At 40.0% G+C, this 17,889-nt stretch overlaps 1 protein-coding gene across 1 annotated transcript in view; it reads right to left on the bottom strand.

The window, feature by feature from the left end:
• The window catches only part of LOC142406497 (uncharacterized), a 114,768-nt gene that overhangs the window by 65,236 nt on the left and 31,643 nt on the right, over positions 1-17,889 (bottom strand). The window contains exons 7-8 of the mRNA XM_075495445.1: positions 17,043-17,131; positions 12,478-12,617 (exon numbers count right to left, since the gene is read on the bottom strand). Of these exons, the coding sequence (XP_075351560.1) occupies positions 12,478-12,617; positions 17,043-17,131 (229 nt within the window). The remainder of the gene's footprint in view (positions 1-12,477; positions 12,618-17,042; positions 17,132-17,889) is intronic.

The following is a 17,889-nucleotide window of genomic DNA, read 5'->3' as shown; positions in this document are numbered from 1 at the left end:
AATCCTAAACAAAGACAAAACCTTTAGCTGATGACAGCCACTGAAACAAAATAATAACTACAGCACATCATGTTATTTATCAGCTGATTATGGATCACTCCACTGAGTGGATCAGCTGTTCTCATACTCCTGCTACAGTTTTTGCCTAAACTATTAGAATCAGCTCCTTACATGTGTATAACCATTGAAATGACAGCAGTGACACTGACCTTCAGCTGAAGTTCTGTTGTTGCTAAATGGTAAAGGCAAATGATTAATTGGCATTCCTTTTTTTACTATTCTAGAAGCATCCAAGATGCTGGATGAACTAATAACATTGCCAGTTCATGCTTCAGAGAGATCGTAATGTAGCATTGAAACTGCATGGCGGAGAATTAAACACAAATGTAAGTTGAAAGCCATGCATGGGGCTGTGTTTTCGTTCGACATCACACTAGTCTCAGCAGTCTCAGGTTATCATCACTCTAAGAGCTAGACGTTAGGTGCCTTTTTGCAGAAGATGGGATTAGAGGAAAGACTTCGTAGATATCAAGAGGAGTTCTCCCCAGGTAAAAAGGATAGGTTAAAGCTGCACGTGGAAGTAGCAGCAAGGGGAGATGAGAGCTGATACCTTTGGATGTAGAGTAACATCAGCACAAGACACGCTACTGAAAAGCAGAAAGAGGCTAAGTAGTAGAGGACCTTACAAATGGCTGGGAAAGATTATAGTATGACAGATGCCTCCAATGATAGCTAATTTAAATGCCATTAGGTGCATTATATTTCACATGTAGACAGTCTACAGTATGATGGAAAGTATTACAGTAGGTTAGCATGAAAGTTTACGCTTCAGTCAGAGTGAATTGTCATCACTCCACTGGAAATGGCACTTTAACAACTCACCTCAGCTGAGGATCTGCCCCTTTGTATTACTGCAGCATTTGCTGTCTTTAGCAAAACACTCGGAGCAGATGCTAAAGCTGGTGGAACTTAAGCAAGTTTCTGCTGACTCATTGCCCCAAAAGAGAAATTAGAACAAAGTTAGTGAATGTTCAAGCATTATACAGCATTTTTAGTGTATTTTGCTGTTCTAAGCTTCCCATTTCTTTCAAAAAGGGTGATATTAAATAAAACATTTTTCCCAATTAGCATTTTTACATCTCTATATTTAGTGCAATGCTGCCATTCTTCCAATGAAGTCTAGGAAAATGGCAGAATGAAGCCTGGAGTACGTTATTTTGAGCCGATTTCCCTGTAATGTTAGTAAACAGTTTGATGCACGATGTCACTAGTAGCACTATTCTCTCTTGTCTTCCCTCATTTAATGAAAATCTGTGAAATAAATGCTACAAGGCAGTACTGCTGGCATGACAAATTCCAAGCCAATAAGTCTTGCAGTTGCCAAGATGTAAGCTCTGAAACTTGGCATTTGGCATTCAGAACTAGATAACCTTACTATAGTAACTACATTCACTGTATCTACAAGAGGGATGAATAAATCAACAATAATTGAACTACTAAAAGTGTCTAATTTCCAGCATAGTGCTTCAAGCAACAACTGAAATTAAAAAACTGTTAAAACACAGCTACATACCCATACAATCTTGTCATGAATGCACTGAAGCAAAGGTTAACAAAAAAGAATGAATATGCATGCTTTGCTAAAAGTAGCGTTCCTTGATCTACAGTAGTGATGAACTGTATAAATGTCAGGTCCCATCTAAGTCCCACGGAGCTTCGCGTTCCCAGTAGCAAGAATTTTTTATTGTTCCTGTAACATTACTCAAAGTAGGGAAAAGGCTACTCCTGGTGCATGTGGAATGCAGCCCCTATTCTGAAGCCTGGCCGTGTTTCCAAAGTGAACAATGATCATAAACCCTTGAAACACGGCTGGTATCTCCAGGGCCTGATCCAAAGCCCAGAGAAGGCAAATGGGAAGATTCCACACGGCTGCAGTTTTGTGCGGGCCAGGCTTAAAATATTACTTCTTTTGTCACTTGATTCCATAATTGAGAATTTCTTATATTGCCCAAGTCAGATTTCACTGAATTTCCCATCCACTCATCTTTTCTCCCACTGTTAATTTTTATTAAAAAAGTACAGGACTGAAAATCTTTAGGAAAATAACTAGCACAGTAGGTTAAATAGACCCAGTGCTTTGGAGAAACAGGATAGTCTAATAAACAGAGCTTTTAATGTAATACATTTCCACACTAATACACAGGAGACAACCTACCATGGAGACACCAGCCTGCTGTATGCCGCTTTGAAAACGCTCTCCCAGAATTAATTCAGACTGATTATTAGCATAGGATGGATGCATTCACCTGGGGAACTAACTAAAAATAATAGCCAATTTACCAATGAACTAGAGTAGGATTTTTAATCTCCCGTGACTCTGCAGATCGGTGGCAGTACACTAGAGTCACACCTCTGTGACTGCAGCACAGCTGGCGTTAAGCTTTTGGGTATATGCAATCACAAGGAATTGCTGGAAGCCACTGAGATGCTGGATGGAGCCATTCCTTGGGCCACCATTTGGAGGGTCCTGCTATGATCTTAGCACCTGGGCTGCTCATTTATTAGGGACTGATTAAAAATATGAAGGAAGCATATTTCCATCTAAAGCCACTAAAAGATCATTTGTTTCCAGGACTAGCTATTGACCTTCTTTTGGGACCTCAAATCTGGAAATTTGGTATTTATTCAGTTTTGGCCTTGAGGAAAAAAATATAGGCATATGGTTGCTAAACCTTTCATTTATCATATTTTTCCTGAAAGCTGGGGAATAAGAGAGACACTACCACAGTGGAGATGCTGGTTCTTACAGCTACCTCCAAGAAAACTGGGGACTGTTTTCAAATGGTTTGTGTACTTACGTATCTAATGCATGTACAGACGGGGAAGTATGTCTCCACATGCACTGTGTGGGATAGTGAATGCTTCGTCACGTGATGAACTGGACTGAATATGCATCTTTCACCCTCTGCCATTTTGTAGGTCAAACTCTAAATATGATGTACATATGTTAAAGCCAGAGAGGGAAAGGCAGATACTCAGAGACGAGATAATCTTTTCTTTCCTCAAAATTCCTGCCACTTCTAAGGCTAAATTGAATACTTGTGGCATGAACATACATCCGAGTGTCTTTTAGAAGCTGAGGATCAATGAGCAATGTTTTGAAATGGAAATGATTCCAACTTTGAAATACTATAACTTACCAAACAACCAAAAACGTTAGAAGGCCCCTGTACCACATTTAACTGAAATACAAGGCAAATACAAATAGACAGTTACCCTGCATAAAATGATACACACGATGGTTAAGGGTGGCATTGTTTCCTCTATATAAAGCAAACTTCAAAGGGAACAGTAATTTTTGGATTAATGGGCAAACAATGCAGAACAAATTACATCAGTAGTTAGTTAAAAGCTCTGTAAAATAGCTTGTCCTCTATTTCTGGGTAATGGGACTGATCAAGGAATGGGATTTTTTTTTTCCATCCCCAGCAATTGTTTAGACTGCAGGATTAGCAGTCAGAGAGGGCATCTCTGCACACTGTGAGAAAGACACAGCATTCAGTACAGCTGCAAGAAAGGCTGAACCAGGAGTGTCATCACTGTGAACCCCATAAAACAAACCATCTGGCATGTTCTCAGTCATTATCTCTCAGTGGAGACTTAAAACAAAAACTGGGATAGATCCAGGTACCAGCCTGAGAAACTTACAAGGGCAAAGTACACTGGAGAGCTACCTAGTCTGTTTAAAACTAAGCTCAAGACAGTGATTCACACCTTTGTAACATTCAAGCATCACTACTGCAAATTCCGTTTGTTGGACTTCCTCTTAAATCAAAAAGCAAGAGATTGTAGCTTATTCAGAATTTTGTAACCAGACTTCCAAACCTAGGGGGTTGGGTTGGATTTTTGGATCCAAGGCCAGGCAAATGACAGATCCCCTCTGTCCTTTCTTATCCACCTTTCTCATCACTGCCCTGTACCAATTGACATTTCCAGGGAGGGAGACACTGCATTCCACCTAAAGCAAGGACAAAATATGTGGGGTGAAATATTGGTCCCGCTAAGTGATTGAGGAGGAGGATTTTGACAGTTGTCCACACGTCTACCATCACCTCTGAGATAAGAAGAGAGAGTCACCAGTTACAAGGCCCATATTTGCCCAAACTTTCCTGCTTCTGCTCTTTTCAGCTTACCATCACAGCTTCTTGTCCCCACCCTTTGCAAAGTGTCTCAGTTTATACTGTAAACCTGTAAGGGCAGAGATCCTCCTAACTTATCTGGCTGTTTTGTCACACATCACTGTATATTTAATAATAATTATGCCTCTGCAGAGGTATTTTATTCTGATAGATTCAGAACTATCCCACCAGGATCTTCAGCTACTTATTCATTTTGCTACAGGCTACAACAGAAAGAGTTAGAGAATTTACTGAAATAACAAAGTCATTTTACAAACATATGGTCTATGCTTCTGTGCCACAGCAGTGACAGATAAAAAGCAGCAATCTATCATATTTTTCTCTCCACACTGTACTCAATAGTATCCAAAATGTGGTACCCATTTTGCTACTAATGCACATGTATAACTCCCACTTATTTACTGTAGTGCCCTGAAGATGTGACAGTTAGCTATGTAATGCACTTAGTATTTTTATTCATGCTATTCATTAGAGATGACCGTGTATGGCGCACTTATAGCTTTGCTTTTCTTCACTAGTCATCAGTAATGTCATCTTTTCTAGCTCATGAAAACAAAATGTGTATTAAATGACAAACAACAACCACATCGCTCTCTACCCGATGTTTCACAGCCAGCTTGCCAAGTCTTCTACCTTCCTGTGAGTCTGAATAAACTAAAGAACAACTCAGCTATGTCAAAAAGTACTTCTGTGCTGAGCAGGAATCAAGGCTGAATGGTGTGAAATGCTTGTAAGGGAGAAATGCTGGCAGTATTCTCTTGGAGGCACTTTGACTGCCCTTGTGTAAAGGCTCCAACAACTTTGGGAGCCCAGGCTGCTTGTTGACTGGAGAGTCAGCGTTCCCAGTATTTAAAGAGAGAAACTAGTGATTTCTGTCAAAAAGCTACATGATAGCCATATTCTGTCATCATACCAAGCTTTTCCCTAACTACTGCCAAATTTGAACCATCTTTTTTCACTTTTACAGAATAGGATTTCTCTAAGGGGGAGAAGGAGAGTGGGGAAAAAAAGCATTTTTGCATGGAATTATAAATGTGCTCTCCTGGAAAAGACTAGGTCAAATTGTGAATTGCTCCAGCATCGGGGAGCATTTGCCTGCTGTTCCAGCTCCATCATGTATAATCATATAACAACCACACAAGTGCCTTGCCAGGATCTGTAGGAAAACTTGGTTTTCTTACTGAAGTTGCTTAAGGACTGAGCTCACTGCTCCTTTCTGCTCAAGAATGTGAAAGCCAGTAGAAAAAGAAAAAAGAAAAACCAACCAACAAACCAACCAAACATCTCCCTGGCACCTTCAGTGAGTGATTACTCACTGATCACTCTCAATTCACACTCTCCACTGAGTGATTTGTATCGCTAATTTCTCCTCTCCATTGCTCAAGGCCAGCTCTCAGCTAGCAGAGTTCTGCAGGTCTGGAACCTGCGGGATGAAGGCCAGCTGCTGCCAACTCTTTTCATCATCTCAAACATATAAATAAAATTATTGTTGAGCATAATTGCACTGAAGTCCATAGGTACTCGCAATAGTAAGTGTTCCCCTGTCACCATAACACCACCAAATTCCAGCAAAATCAAATGTGTGCATAGGCATTGGAGTGCTTTGCAAAAGACCCTTGTAAAAGACAGTTCTGAATACAGATTCATGTTTCCTTAGCATGTATTTTCAATCCTTAAATTGTTACTTCCTATTTTTCCAGCAGTTTAGATAAACGTTAACATAATTTAAGACATCCTAATATCGGGGCGAAACTGAAGGCAATTTAGGCAATACTAAATACTGCGTAATCCATGGAAATGAATGGGTTGTAGCTAGAACGGGTCCCTAATGTCCATAACTTGCTGAAGGTGAGCATGGCCGAAAATATTTAAGCAGGCTACTATAGGAGGAACCAAGGACAGAATTTATAGATTATAAATACAGACACCCAGCTTTCCTTCTGGCACTGCTAGGACATAAAGGCAACCATGCTTTTCATTGTCTAAACTGCTAGTCACCTCCCGGGATTTACAAACTCTTTATTAACTCTGAATATCCAAAATCTATGTTCTTCTGCCACTTAAATTACACAACCTGGATTTGGACAGAGAGGGAGCAGACTCCAGATGCCTGCACCTTTTTGGTGATTTCAAATTTGTTTCCAAACAGTTTGGTCCCCTCTGTCTTCTCCTCTACATCTGAATCATCAGCAGGAGATACACATCATTTCTCATTCACGTTTCACTTGCACCATTTTACCACAATGCACTGGTACAGGGATATATTTCTGCAGTTGCACAAGACAGCAAAGAAATACAGTCCCCCTAAATGTATGCAGTCCATTAGACTTTGCCCACTTATGAATCATACTGTATAATAAAAGAAGCAACAGACAGCTTCAGAAAAATCACACGGAATAGGAAAGATGCCATAGCCATATTTAATGATTTGTCCATAGGATAATTTTCAAAAAGCAAACTTTTACCGCAACAGAAAAATCCCTGGCAAAACTAAGACTAAAGCAAAAACTCCACAGAAATATGTACTGGTCTGCTGTAAAAATTCAATCTGCAAAGATGTGAGGACATGCACCAACGTAAACACCGATCTGACATCTGAATACATGAAAAAAAAAAAAAATCCATCACCTGTGTCCTGCTATGACTTGCCTGCAAAACAAAACTCCCACAAAGAGTACAGAATCAGGACCAGTCCTGGCGACACTCTGTACTCACACAGTCAAAGCTTAAGCATTTTTAGGAACCACATGTGAAAGATTTGAAAGCATTCAAAGAAAACTGCGGGACTTCTGATTTCTCCTAAGAGGTAAAGCTCGGCCTGCCTTTAAATCTCCATCTTGAAAAATATTAACTAGATTCCACTTCAAAATGGAATTAGAAACAATGAAACAGGGTTTAGGTGGACTATCAGAAGTTACTGAGAAACAGTTTCTTGAAGTAATTTTTAAATGATTAGCACTTTTTAAAGCAAGCAATAAAGAGCTAGTCTCCCTTTCACAAAGAAAGTTGAATGCCTACTCTTAATGGCAATATTTTATATATAGTGCATGAAGCAGATCCTACTAGGACAGCTATAAAAAACTGGTAAAATCTGACCTTTGATTTTAGGTAAATGTTACATATTTGAATAAAAGGTTGCATTTATAGGCAGTTGTAGAATTCTTTTTTTATTTTAATGAAATCTTTAGAAGAGCTCAAGGGAGAATCCAGGGAAACTTTTTAAACAGGCAACACTAATTTTGAACAAATTTTAAACGCTCAGACAGGGATTTTCCTCCAACGTATAATTCATCACCCTCCTTACTTGGTGTAAATTCAATCTGTTCTGTTTGTATGACATAAACAACAAGCAGTTTCACAGGAATGAGGCAAACCATATGTGAAGGTGTTTTAGAAAGCACAACAGGGAATACACCAAGCAAAGAAGCATCTGCATTTATTTCAATGTCAAATCACATGTGTATTATAAAGGGAAAGTTTATTGTTTTTATTAAAAAACAACTTTACTATACTGTGCTGTTTACAGTTAACTCTTCCTGCCCCTCAGTGTCCTCATTGATTTGGCCAAAAACCCCCCAGCAGGTAAAATCATAAAGGCTACAGGTGCAGAGGCAGGGTTGCAAAGGGGTCTTCAACCCCCTCTGCCCTGCCCAGGCTGGTGTATGCTGCCAAGAGCCTGTTTCTTCTCCACCCTCTCCTTGCTACTCCTCTTGGACCAGGGCTGCATCTGCTGATGGCTGTAAAAGTGAGAACCAAAGCCTGGCCCACCCTCGCTGGATTTCAGAGGTGCGAGAATATAAATCTAGGTTTATTTCTTAATGATGCCTGCATGCAGCGGGACACCGGCTTGTCTCCTGTCTCAGGATGCTGTCTGATCCTGCACTGATGCTGCACCGACCAGCCTGCAGCCGAGCTACTATGGGCGTCACACAGCACTGTTGCACGAGGCGCTGGGTATTCCCCCACAAAAGGCAGTACTCTACAATAAATTATTTTTACAGAAGCTGGCCGGAGTCAGCTTAGCACATTTGGAGTTCAGGAGAAAATATTTCAAAGCAGCATTTAGCCTGGGTATGAGCTACAGGCACGTTGTTAAAAAGCTAATTGCACGGAGACAAAGGATGATCGTTACTTTTATATTAGTGTGTAATATTAACCCTTAAGAGTTGTGTTTGATGATAAGTTTTGGTGATTGAAACTGCTAGTTCATTATTTATATTTAAACTCAAGCTTGAAGGTTCCTAGAGTCACAGAAAGTGTTCATGTCATTATTTTTTTTTGTATTAAGACAGATAAAAGTTTCTGAAATCTAGGATCTTTTTCCTATCTCCTCTAACACTATGCATAAAAAGCAGTGTTAAAGTGCTGAGGTGCTGAAATTATTTCTCAGATCTGTATTTATTATGCACTTTCAGGAAGTCTGGCTTTATAGTGACAAATAGCCATGAAGAACAATTTTTCCTCAAGTTTTGCTTGTTTCAGGGAACAGAAGAACAGGGCTAGAAAGCTTCTGACAGCAGGTTTTGGGCTGCAAGGGTCAAAATTCCTCCAAACATTTTCTCTCGCAAGGTTATAGATTTCACCTGTCTTATTTAGACAGGAACCACTAAAAATATTCATGTTCTGCTGCAGGTTACACAGGCTTCTAGTTCCAGAAACACACATTTCTGAGAGAAGGGAGGTTCAGAGATGCCGTGGCGGGAGAAAAAGTCCTGGGGTCGGCTCTCCAGAAGGTCTGCAAAAGCACTCAGTGGCTGTTCAGCAGCTACCGGGCTGTGACCGCGGCTGACCACATCAACAGCGTGCACCTCCCTGTAATATGTGACCACGTTTGTCTGTTGTCTTAACCACTTCTCTCTCATCTTATGTTTTGGACTCATCCCCGTCACCACCAATTCACTGGACCTGAGCAAAAGCCTGCTGCTCTCAGCAAGGCTGTATGTGGGCACGGTGGAAAAGTCACTCGTGTAGGCTGCAAGATCGAAGCTGAAGGCTGCGGGCTTCTGCAGCCAGAATGATCTTTTTATTACATATGTGTATAATGCCCACTGTAAGGAGGTTTGACTATGGCCTACGGATGTGAGACACCACTGTCAAATTAATATGAATGGAAAAGGACAGGCATGCTATAGCAATGGAAACAAAAAAAATATCACAATTATCAGAAAAATATTTGTGATCACAAAAGAATATTTTGCTCGTACTCGCCAATCTCCCCTTTGGCAAGCCCTACAAGAAAAGAGAAGATGAGAGAGAGGAAAGAAGAGAGAAAAAAATACAGGGAGAGGCGGGGGGAGAGAGGGGGAAAAAAGAGAGAGACTGAGACAGAGTGGATACTTTTAACTTGTCACAGTACAACACTAGCTTTTAATTAATACAGGGTATGTACAACTTTGAAGACTGTTGGTTGTGCAGTATTTTATGATAAATACATTTTATGGGATTTTGTTTTTAAAGAGGATTTTGTAAAATAACCTAGCCCAATAAATGATTTACCAGCTGCAATAAAAGATCAAGGAAATTGCTCAGATTGCATCTTGGAGCATCTAAAACTCTGAAGTTTATGGAGATCTAAGCTTCCCCCAGATCTACAGTCCTATTAAAAATTTTTGTAGTAGCTAATTATCTTGCATTGCATTTTTTAAAAGGTAGCAATCCTAACAGAGAGGAAGGTCTGGAAACAAAGAGGAGTTGACGCCCTTTGAAGGAGAAAGTAGGAGACCAGGAAAGGAGAAGAGACAGACAGAAGTGAGTAACAACTGAAACATCATGCTGGTAGGGTAACAAATGGAACTAAGAATTCATAAGGTATCGGATACTCCTTCAGTCATACAGGGAAACTGAACTAACTCCAAGTTAAAAAAAAAAAAAATTATTAAGGACACATTCTTTACATGGCATGCTAAGTGTAATATCTGTATTACTTGATCAAGAGTGGAGTAATTTGTTTTCCCGTTTTTTCCTTTCTGATAAAGATGACATTTTACCACGAGCAAAGCAGAAAGCAAAGAAATGCTCTCTAAATTCTGTTTTGTTTCCCCCAACCTCATGGGACTTTCATGTAATAAATAAGTAAATAAAGCAAGCGCTGGTCCTTATTTCAAACAGGATAACAGAGACAGTAAGTAGAATGGCATATTGAAATAATAAAATATTAGCCTCAGCTGTCTTCACAGAAGGATGAGCAGCACAGTCACGATGAAGCATGCCTTGTAGTCTTCGTTTCATACCAGGAATATACGGTTCATGCCCTGTAAGTTACTGTGCTCAGACATACCTCTGCCCCCCCAGGGAACCCTAGTGAAGCCAGTGTCCCCGCAGGCGTGGGGCTCCAAAGTCAACTGGGCTTCCTAAGAAAGCATAAAGAAAGGAAAAGTAAAAGAAAAAGGAAGAAAGAACCATTATTTTTTCTTGGTCCCCAAATCAGACGGTGAGGTGCACGCCAAGCGAAGACATATGCCTTTTCCTTCTGCTCTTCTGGGCACCTTGTGCAGTTGCAGAGGCCATGGGCTTCAAAGCCAGGGGCCAGGCTGCTGCAGGGACAGCAACCAGAAACCAGTATGTGCTCAGTGCTAAGGAAGGATGGACTTGGGCCCCTTTCCCAGCAATTTCAAGGTGAAAAACTTTGAGAAGAATAAAGGATCAATGCTGCTGACTTTAAACGTTAATTGTATCACTGTAACTCTGCAAGACACAGAAGAGAGACAGTGAAGTTCACCGCCACAGAAAGCAAGCACCTTGAGACAGAAAGGGTTAATGGTAATTTGGTTAATTTAATTTGAAAATTGAGGTAGGTAAAATAAAACAGTGGGAGCCGGCAAGGATATTTGGATGAACACTGCTACTCTAAAATTTATTCTTAAATTATGGCTGGGATGGGGGAGTCCTTAATTGAACAAAATAACCACAATGAATTCAGCAGAATTATGGGAGTCTAATTATATGATTGTGTGTTATTCTTCCACTTGATTGCTGCCTCCTGCAATACTCAGGGCTGACCACCTCTAGGGTTGAGTTCAGATTTCTATAGTGAAAACACACTTTGTCTGTAGGGTCTTTACCTAACTTTCTGCCAAACTTTAAAGACACCAAGTGAATGTGGCAAGTGAGAGCAGGGAATGGCAGGACTAGTGATGCTGAAGGCTGCTTGGCTTTTCTGATTAGGTAATCCTGCTTTCGAATGTTTTGATAGGGAAGTCATTTAAAACTAAATTTTCACAGACATCCACCCTATCCTGTTGCTCATTTTCTGGATGCTTTATTTGAAACTCTAGAGGCTGATTTGCAGAAGAACATAGATGCCAGAGATGAACATTACAGCTGGGTTTTGAACATTCAAAACACAATACAGGGCTATGTGAAAGACTACCAGATAATTTCATTTAGTGAAGGATTGGGTCTTCATTGTTTTCTACTAATTACAAATAGCTGTCCAACTTTTGCAATTACCTTGAAGATGAAATCCCAGGAAAATAATTATAAGTAAATGAAAAGATTTCATTTTGATGCAGTCTTTTTAATTTCACTTTAATTTATCTTTTCATTTTAAGTCATTCCCCATATGTGTATTTTATAACAGAGAAAAGTAATAATATTCAAAGTAACATCCAAGAAAGGTAGTGAATTGCTCTTAAAATGCTGAAAAGATTTTGTTAGAAATTCTCTTTCATTTCATCCTGACACAGCTTCTCAAAGCAACGCAGCAATATCAAAATTGCAGACAAAAAATGCTTCCAAATTTTTTCTAATCAACTTCAATCATAAACAATACTAAGGATTCAAAGAAAATCCAAGTCTTTGGTTATTTATAAGTGCTAGAAACATCTTACCTTATATCCCTATCCACGAAGGTGAAATAACAGCCCTTCCTTACTTCACAATGATTTTGTGAAGAAAAAGTAACTCTTATTTGTAAAGTTCGATTGGGAAGGAAAGTAGGAGGAAATTAGTAATTCTGAATTCCAGGCAGGGTCTGCATGTTGTCAATAAGGCCAGGGGCCACAGTGACCAAAAAGCAGAAAATAAAATACTTAATATTTATACAAATAAATAGCGCACACACAAAAAAATGAGCTCTGTGGAAGAATAGCATATGATGTCTTAATCATAACATGCGTGCACAAAGGGGACAAACTGACATTGCTTAGGTAATTGTCAACCTATGTTTGGATTTTGCAACCTAATAACATTCATCTGAATGTAGATGATAGAAGAATAATACAAGAATAACAATGCATGCTTTGGGGTTGTGAAACTATTTGATGCTGAGATTACTTACCACACAGAAAAAGTATATTTCTCTAACTCCTCCAAGTAAAAAATGCTCTCTGCAGATGCTTTCCCTTCTTCTAGGCTTGCATTGTTCCCAGGGCCCCATTTTTCCTGATAACATTGGTCAGGTGAGTTATTCCAGCTGATCTTTAAATGAAAAGAAAAAACAAGTTAGAATAGTAAGGTAATTAGCTGGGCAGAGCTATCAAAGTAAAAGCTGACAGTTTCACCCTGTTTTGAACTTCTAGCTCTGTTTTACTCCTCACTCTAAAACAAACCTGGAAAACAGCAGTGGCAAAGCTGGCTCAAAACGCTTAAGAATAGAATAGAACAGAATGGATTATTTCAGTTGGAAGGGACCTACAATGACCATCTAGTCCAACTGCCTGACCACTTCAGGCCTGACCAAGGTAAAGCATGGTATTAAGGTCATTGTCCAAATGCCTCTTAAACACCGACAGGCTTGGGGCATCAACAACCTCTCTAGGAAGCCTGTTCCAGTGTTTGACCACCCTCTTGGTAAAGAAATGCTCAATGTCCTGTCTAAACCTCCCCTGACGCAGCTTTGAACCATTCCCATGCGTCCTGTCACTGGATACCGGGGAGAAGAGCTCAGCACCTCCCTCTCCGCTTCCCCTCCTCAGGAAGCTGTAGAGAGCAATGAGGTTGCCTCTCAGCCTCCTTTTCTCCAAACTAGGCAAGTCCAAACTCCTCAGCCGCTCCTCATAGGACATTCCTTCCAGCCCTGTCACCAGCTTTGTTGCACTCCTCTGGGTGCATTCAAGGACCTTCACATCCTTCTTAAATTGTGGGGCCCAGAACTGTGCACAGAGTATTGTTCAGTGAATTGATTTATGTTCCTGTAAGCCTGTGGTTTGACAAACCCTCTCAAGGAGGCGTAAGCTCGTGCTGACACCAGAAGAAGTCATCCAGCCTTCCTCTACCTGCTCACTTTTTCCTGTGTTGCACACCACACTCCGTCAGCACCAAAATTTGGACATCCACACAATAAAACATACGGAGGGAACTGACCTGGGAAGGGAATTAATGTTGTTTGGCCTCTTTTCTTTTCCTTTTATTAACTGGGTTAGCTCTCAGCTGGACCCATTCTGATCCAGGCCACCCTGCACTGGTGCCAGCACAAAGGAGGAGAGGGACAGTACTGCATCTTCCAGCACTGGTGGCAGTTTATGCTGTTTTAAACTATTCCTTGAGCTACAGAGTACAGAATCCTAATCTGTGCTCATCTCTGGAATAACGTTTTTGCACGCACAGGGCCTGATTCAGCACTGGTATCACCTCTCTCTGGAGTGACCGGCAGGTTCCTTGCATGCTCAGCGTTATCGCCCCTGGACAGAGAGCCAAACATCACTTCCACCAAGAGATACAATGAGGTTGTAACTTACCAGACACCTGCAGGTGACTTCATGAAGCTATCTATTAATACCTTCCTAGGCACAATACCAAACTCTGTAAAGGGTTTGTTAACATTTAGTGAACAAGCCCAGAGAGAACAAAGGGATGCAAGTTAAAACCAGTTATGCTCGAACTAGAAATAGGACTCCCTTTTTGTTCTTTCTTTTAGACAGGGAGATGGAAAGTATACTGTTTAGAGGTAATCACAAAGGAAAATTTTGGTTCTCCATCCCTTGATGCTGATTTTATGGAGCAAGTGGTTGAAATTTTCTAGCCTATACTAGAAGGTAACCTAAATGATTCAAGGTCCTTTTTGACTGTCACATTTATGAAATCTGTAATGAACAAAACATCCAAGTTTACTCTGTAGATCTCAAAAAATCTGAGTTTCCAGGGAACACAGCGTTGGCATTAGATGTAGTCACATCACTCTATACTTTGCTAATTATGAAAACTACAAAGTTGTTGGGTTTTTTTTAACTCGGTAAACTGTTTTGCTCTAAAAGGCAAATTTGAATTCTGAAGCTTGGATTACATAGACTTCATCCACATTTTGAATTTTAATTTAAGGCTCATGGACATAACAGACAGAGGTTCATATCCATACCTACATAATGCTAAATATGGTTATCAGTAAACATGATACAATCATCATATTTTCAGCAGTCATTAGAAAAGCTGCCACAAGCAATAGAATATCTTGTCAAAGAGTGGTTCTATGTAAACATGAATAGTTAAGGCAAAGTAGAATTGGGTAGCGTGCTCAAAGCTGTTTTCAAATACTAAGACCAGGCAGCTACACATAGTATTGCATTTCACCTAGCCACATGACTGCCCAACGTAATTCCCTAGAAAAAGTCAAGGTTTCACAGTAGGTAGTATGTGCAAAGTACCTTGCTTGCACTAACATTGTCTCCATGAAATTATCCCTGTGCAAAGTAGATATAAGAACATTATTTAAGACATAAATCCCAAAGGTGTTAGAGTATTATGAGTGAATTTCTCTGAGACTCTGTTTGATCTTGTCTGAAGTACAAAAGCAGAAGCTCAGTCATCTGCATGTGGATGAGATTATGGCCACAGAATAGATTTTACTTCTCTCAGAAGTCACTGACTGGGAGCACTGTGTCCTTCATAACCACCATTCAATATCTTGAATACATGCAACGGTGTGCACACTCATTGCCACAAAAACTACATTGTCACTAATGCCCATCACTCAAAAGATACTCAGTAGACCAGTTGCAACTCCTTAGCATAGATGAATTTGGGGGCAGAGGGGGCAAAGCCATAACACCTTTGGTTTTGCTGATATATCCTATATTCCCCAAAACGGTGAGGTCAGACCCAAAGGTCTTTCTGTTTGCTTTTGTTACAAAAAAAGAAATTTTAAAAAAAATCTATTTATGAAAAGAAAAGGGACAGCTGAGGAGAATAATCCACTACATGAACTTCTGTCTTCTGCCTTAAGTCTGTTCTTTACATTAGTTTGTAATTGTTTCCAATATAAGATTGTTGGATAAAATTATTTTAGAAGATGGTTTCAGTTCCAGAGATACAAGTAGGTCCAAATGACATAATTCAGACCAAGTGTTTAAATCTGGAACGTGCTAAAACAAGCATCTCACTGAACATTAGGGTTCACTCATCCCATTAAAAAAGGGGCTCTTACAACCTTTGAAAGGAGATTTCACATGCTCACATTTCTTTTGCGCAGAAGTATTCTCATAAGAGCCTCAGTTCAGAAATCTATTTAAACATGTCAATAACTGTAAGCTTGTGAGTCATTTCACTGAGTCCAAAGGGACTAGACAGTGCTGAATTACCCATGGGCTTACGCACCTTACTGAAACCAGGTCGCTTTAATGTGGCTTTGAGAGCCACCCACAACCAAGGTTCGTACAAGAGCGTGGCATTTTGTTCAAAGGCAATGTGCTATTATGGGATTGTAGGAAATGAATTTCACTCTGCCACTCCCATGGGTTGGGTGGCTTTGCCCATTACACCCGCTCCATCAGTCCTGAAATTGGTCTTCCTGTAGATATAAGGCTACAGACACACACATGCATACACACATCAGCCTGCAGTTATGTTTATATGTAACTCTGGTTTCTCCAAGTTATCCTTACCTCCCTAAATACATAAATCACTTGAAAACTTAGTCATATAAAATGGAGGGAATTTCCAGTTGGCCAATCTGGTTTTGCTGATAGATATTTATTTGTAGATCATCACACTACTAAGGTCAAAGTTGTGATAATAATTCACAGCTATTGAATATTTGTGCCACAGTACATAGTACACGAGTTTGTGAGTACTCTGAGTACCATGGTGACTTTTTTCCATGGGCAATTAAAAGCATTAAAAATATTTCTGAGTACATCTAAAACAGGGTGAAGCAAATTGGCAGAATGATTAATTTGAATATTCATGTTTGCAGTTATAGTTCACTGCAGCCATGCTGGTCTAAGGAGGGAAGTGGAGCAACACTTACAGAGAAAAATTGCATCCTTCATTGGAAAATATCTAATTTAGAACAGACAATGCAGGTAGAAGCAATTCTCAGGAATCCAGAGTATTCTTTGTGTCTTAGTTCTCAGGATTTACATTAAATTGGAAAGTTCCAGTAGTATCTCACCCAGAAAGTGTTGTCACGAGGTGATTTCATGGTAACTTTTACTGATGACACAATATTTGTTCACAAATGAATTATGTCCTTGACCAAGATGCTACAAATAAGGATACTAAAAGTATCTGATGATAGGGGTCTTCCGCACAAGGACACGAGAGCTTGAAGGTTATAGACACACAGGAAATCTACCTTGTGTTTAAACATTACTGAAATAATATCATCCTGCAGTGCAGCCTTGATCAAGCTGCTGTTGCCTGATTACTGGATGGTCTTTCCTACTACTCGTTTGAAATTCCTTTGCTGGAGAGACTAGCTCCCTATAGATCTATGCAGGAGACAGCAATGCTCCTGGCCATGTGAAGCCTTATGGTAGGCTATAACAAAATTCACAGTGATAGATTAAAGAAACACAACAACAACAAGCAGCAAGTCCACAAATCATTCCTAAATGGCACAGGTAGAAGCTCCAATGGCTTCACCGTGTGCTTTAAGGGAGATGGTGACGTTCAGACCAAGGCCAGTACCTTGTGATGTCCTCCTTGGCCTTCCTTCAGCTGAAATGAGCCACAGTGCACGTCTGCACTGCCATGGCAATCTTGGTAAAAATCATCCTCTGTAAGGGGGGGAGAAAAAAAAAAAAGTATTTTTATATCAGTGCATAAGACAACGCTTTGGAAAGGAAGGAGCTGGGTTTTGTTCCCTCTCCCACCAAGATCCTGCATGACTCCAGGCAGGTCATTTTTTCCCCTCTGTCCTAGTTATAAATAGGTGGTTAGTTCTCTCCTACCTTCCAGAAGCATTAGGATGATAAATGCAGAGAAAAATTCAGATACTGTGGTGCTGGAAATAACAATTGTATAGATAGGGGGGGAGGGGGGAAGTAGAAATAAAGAAATAACAGACACAAGAACAACAACAGTGAAGGGTATTTTAAACACCCCAGGACGTGTTCTTCAGAAAAGACAAGGAAGTTAATTTTCTTGTATGGGCTTAGTTGTGGATCAGGAATGAGGCACAGGGATCCAAAGTACTTGTGTTTTCTAAGCAATGTTTACTCAAGTAGTGTGTCCCTCAAAATCCTGAAAAGCCATGACCTATGGAGTGAACAAAAATGTACTCCCACATCACAGCAAGCAGTGGTGCGATGGAAATAAAGGTCTGTATTACACTTCTTAATGTATGGCACATAGAGGATAAGCCAAAAATATACTTAATGATTATTTCACTTTTTTTTTTCCAGTTACTTCCACTTCCCCTCATTAAAAGACAGTCAAGTGTACTGAAAATCACAGTACAGGCAGGATCTCCTCTTAGGTGTTATAGTTGCAGATATACAATATACACATATACAATGTCACAGCTTTGATCCTG

Source organism: Mycteria americana, chromosome 2 (assembly GCF_035582795.1).
Source record: "Mycteria americana isolate JAX WOST 10 ecotype Jacksonville Zoo and Gardens chromosome 2, USCA_MyAme_1.0, whole genome shotgun sequence".
In the NCBI taxonomy this organism is placed as follows: domain Eukaryota; kingdom Metazoa; phylum Chordata; class Aves; order Ciconiiformes; family Ciconiidae; genus Mycteria; species Mycteria americana.
The sequence above is the reverse complement of the archived record's forward strand: the minus strand, read 5'-3'. Positions and strand labels throughout refer to the sequence as shown.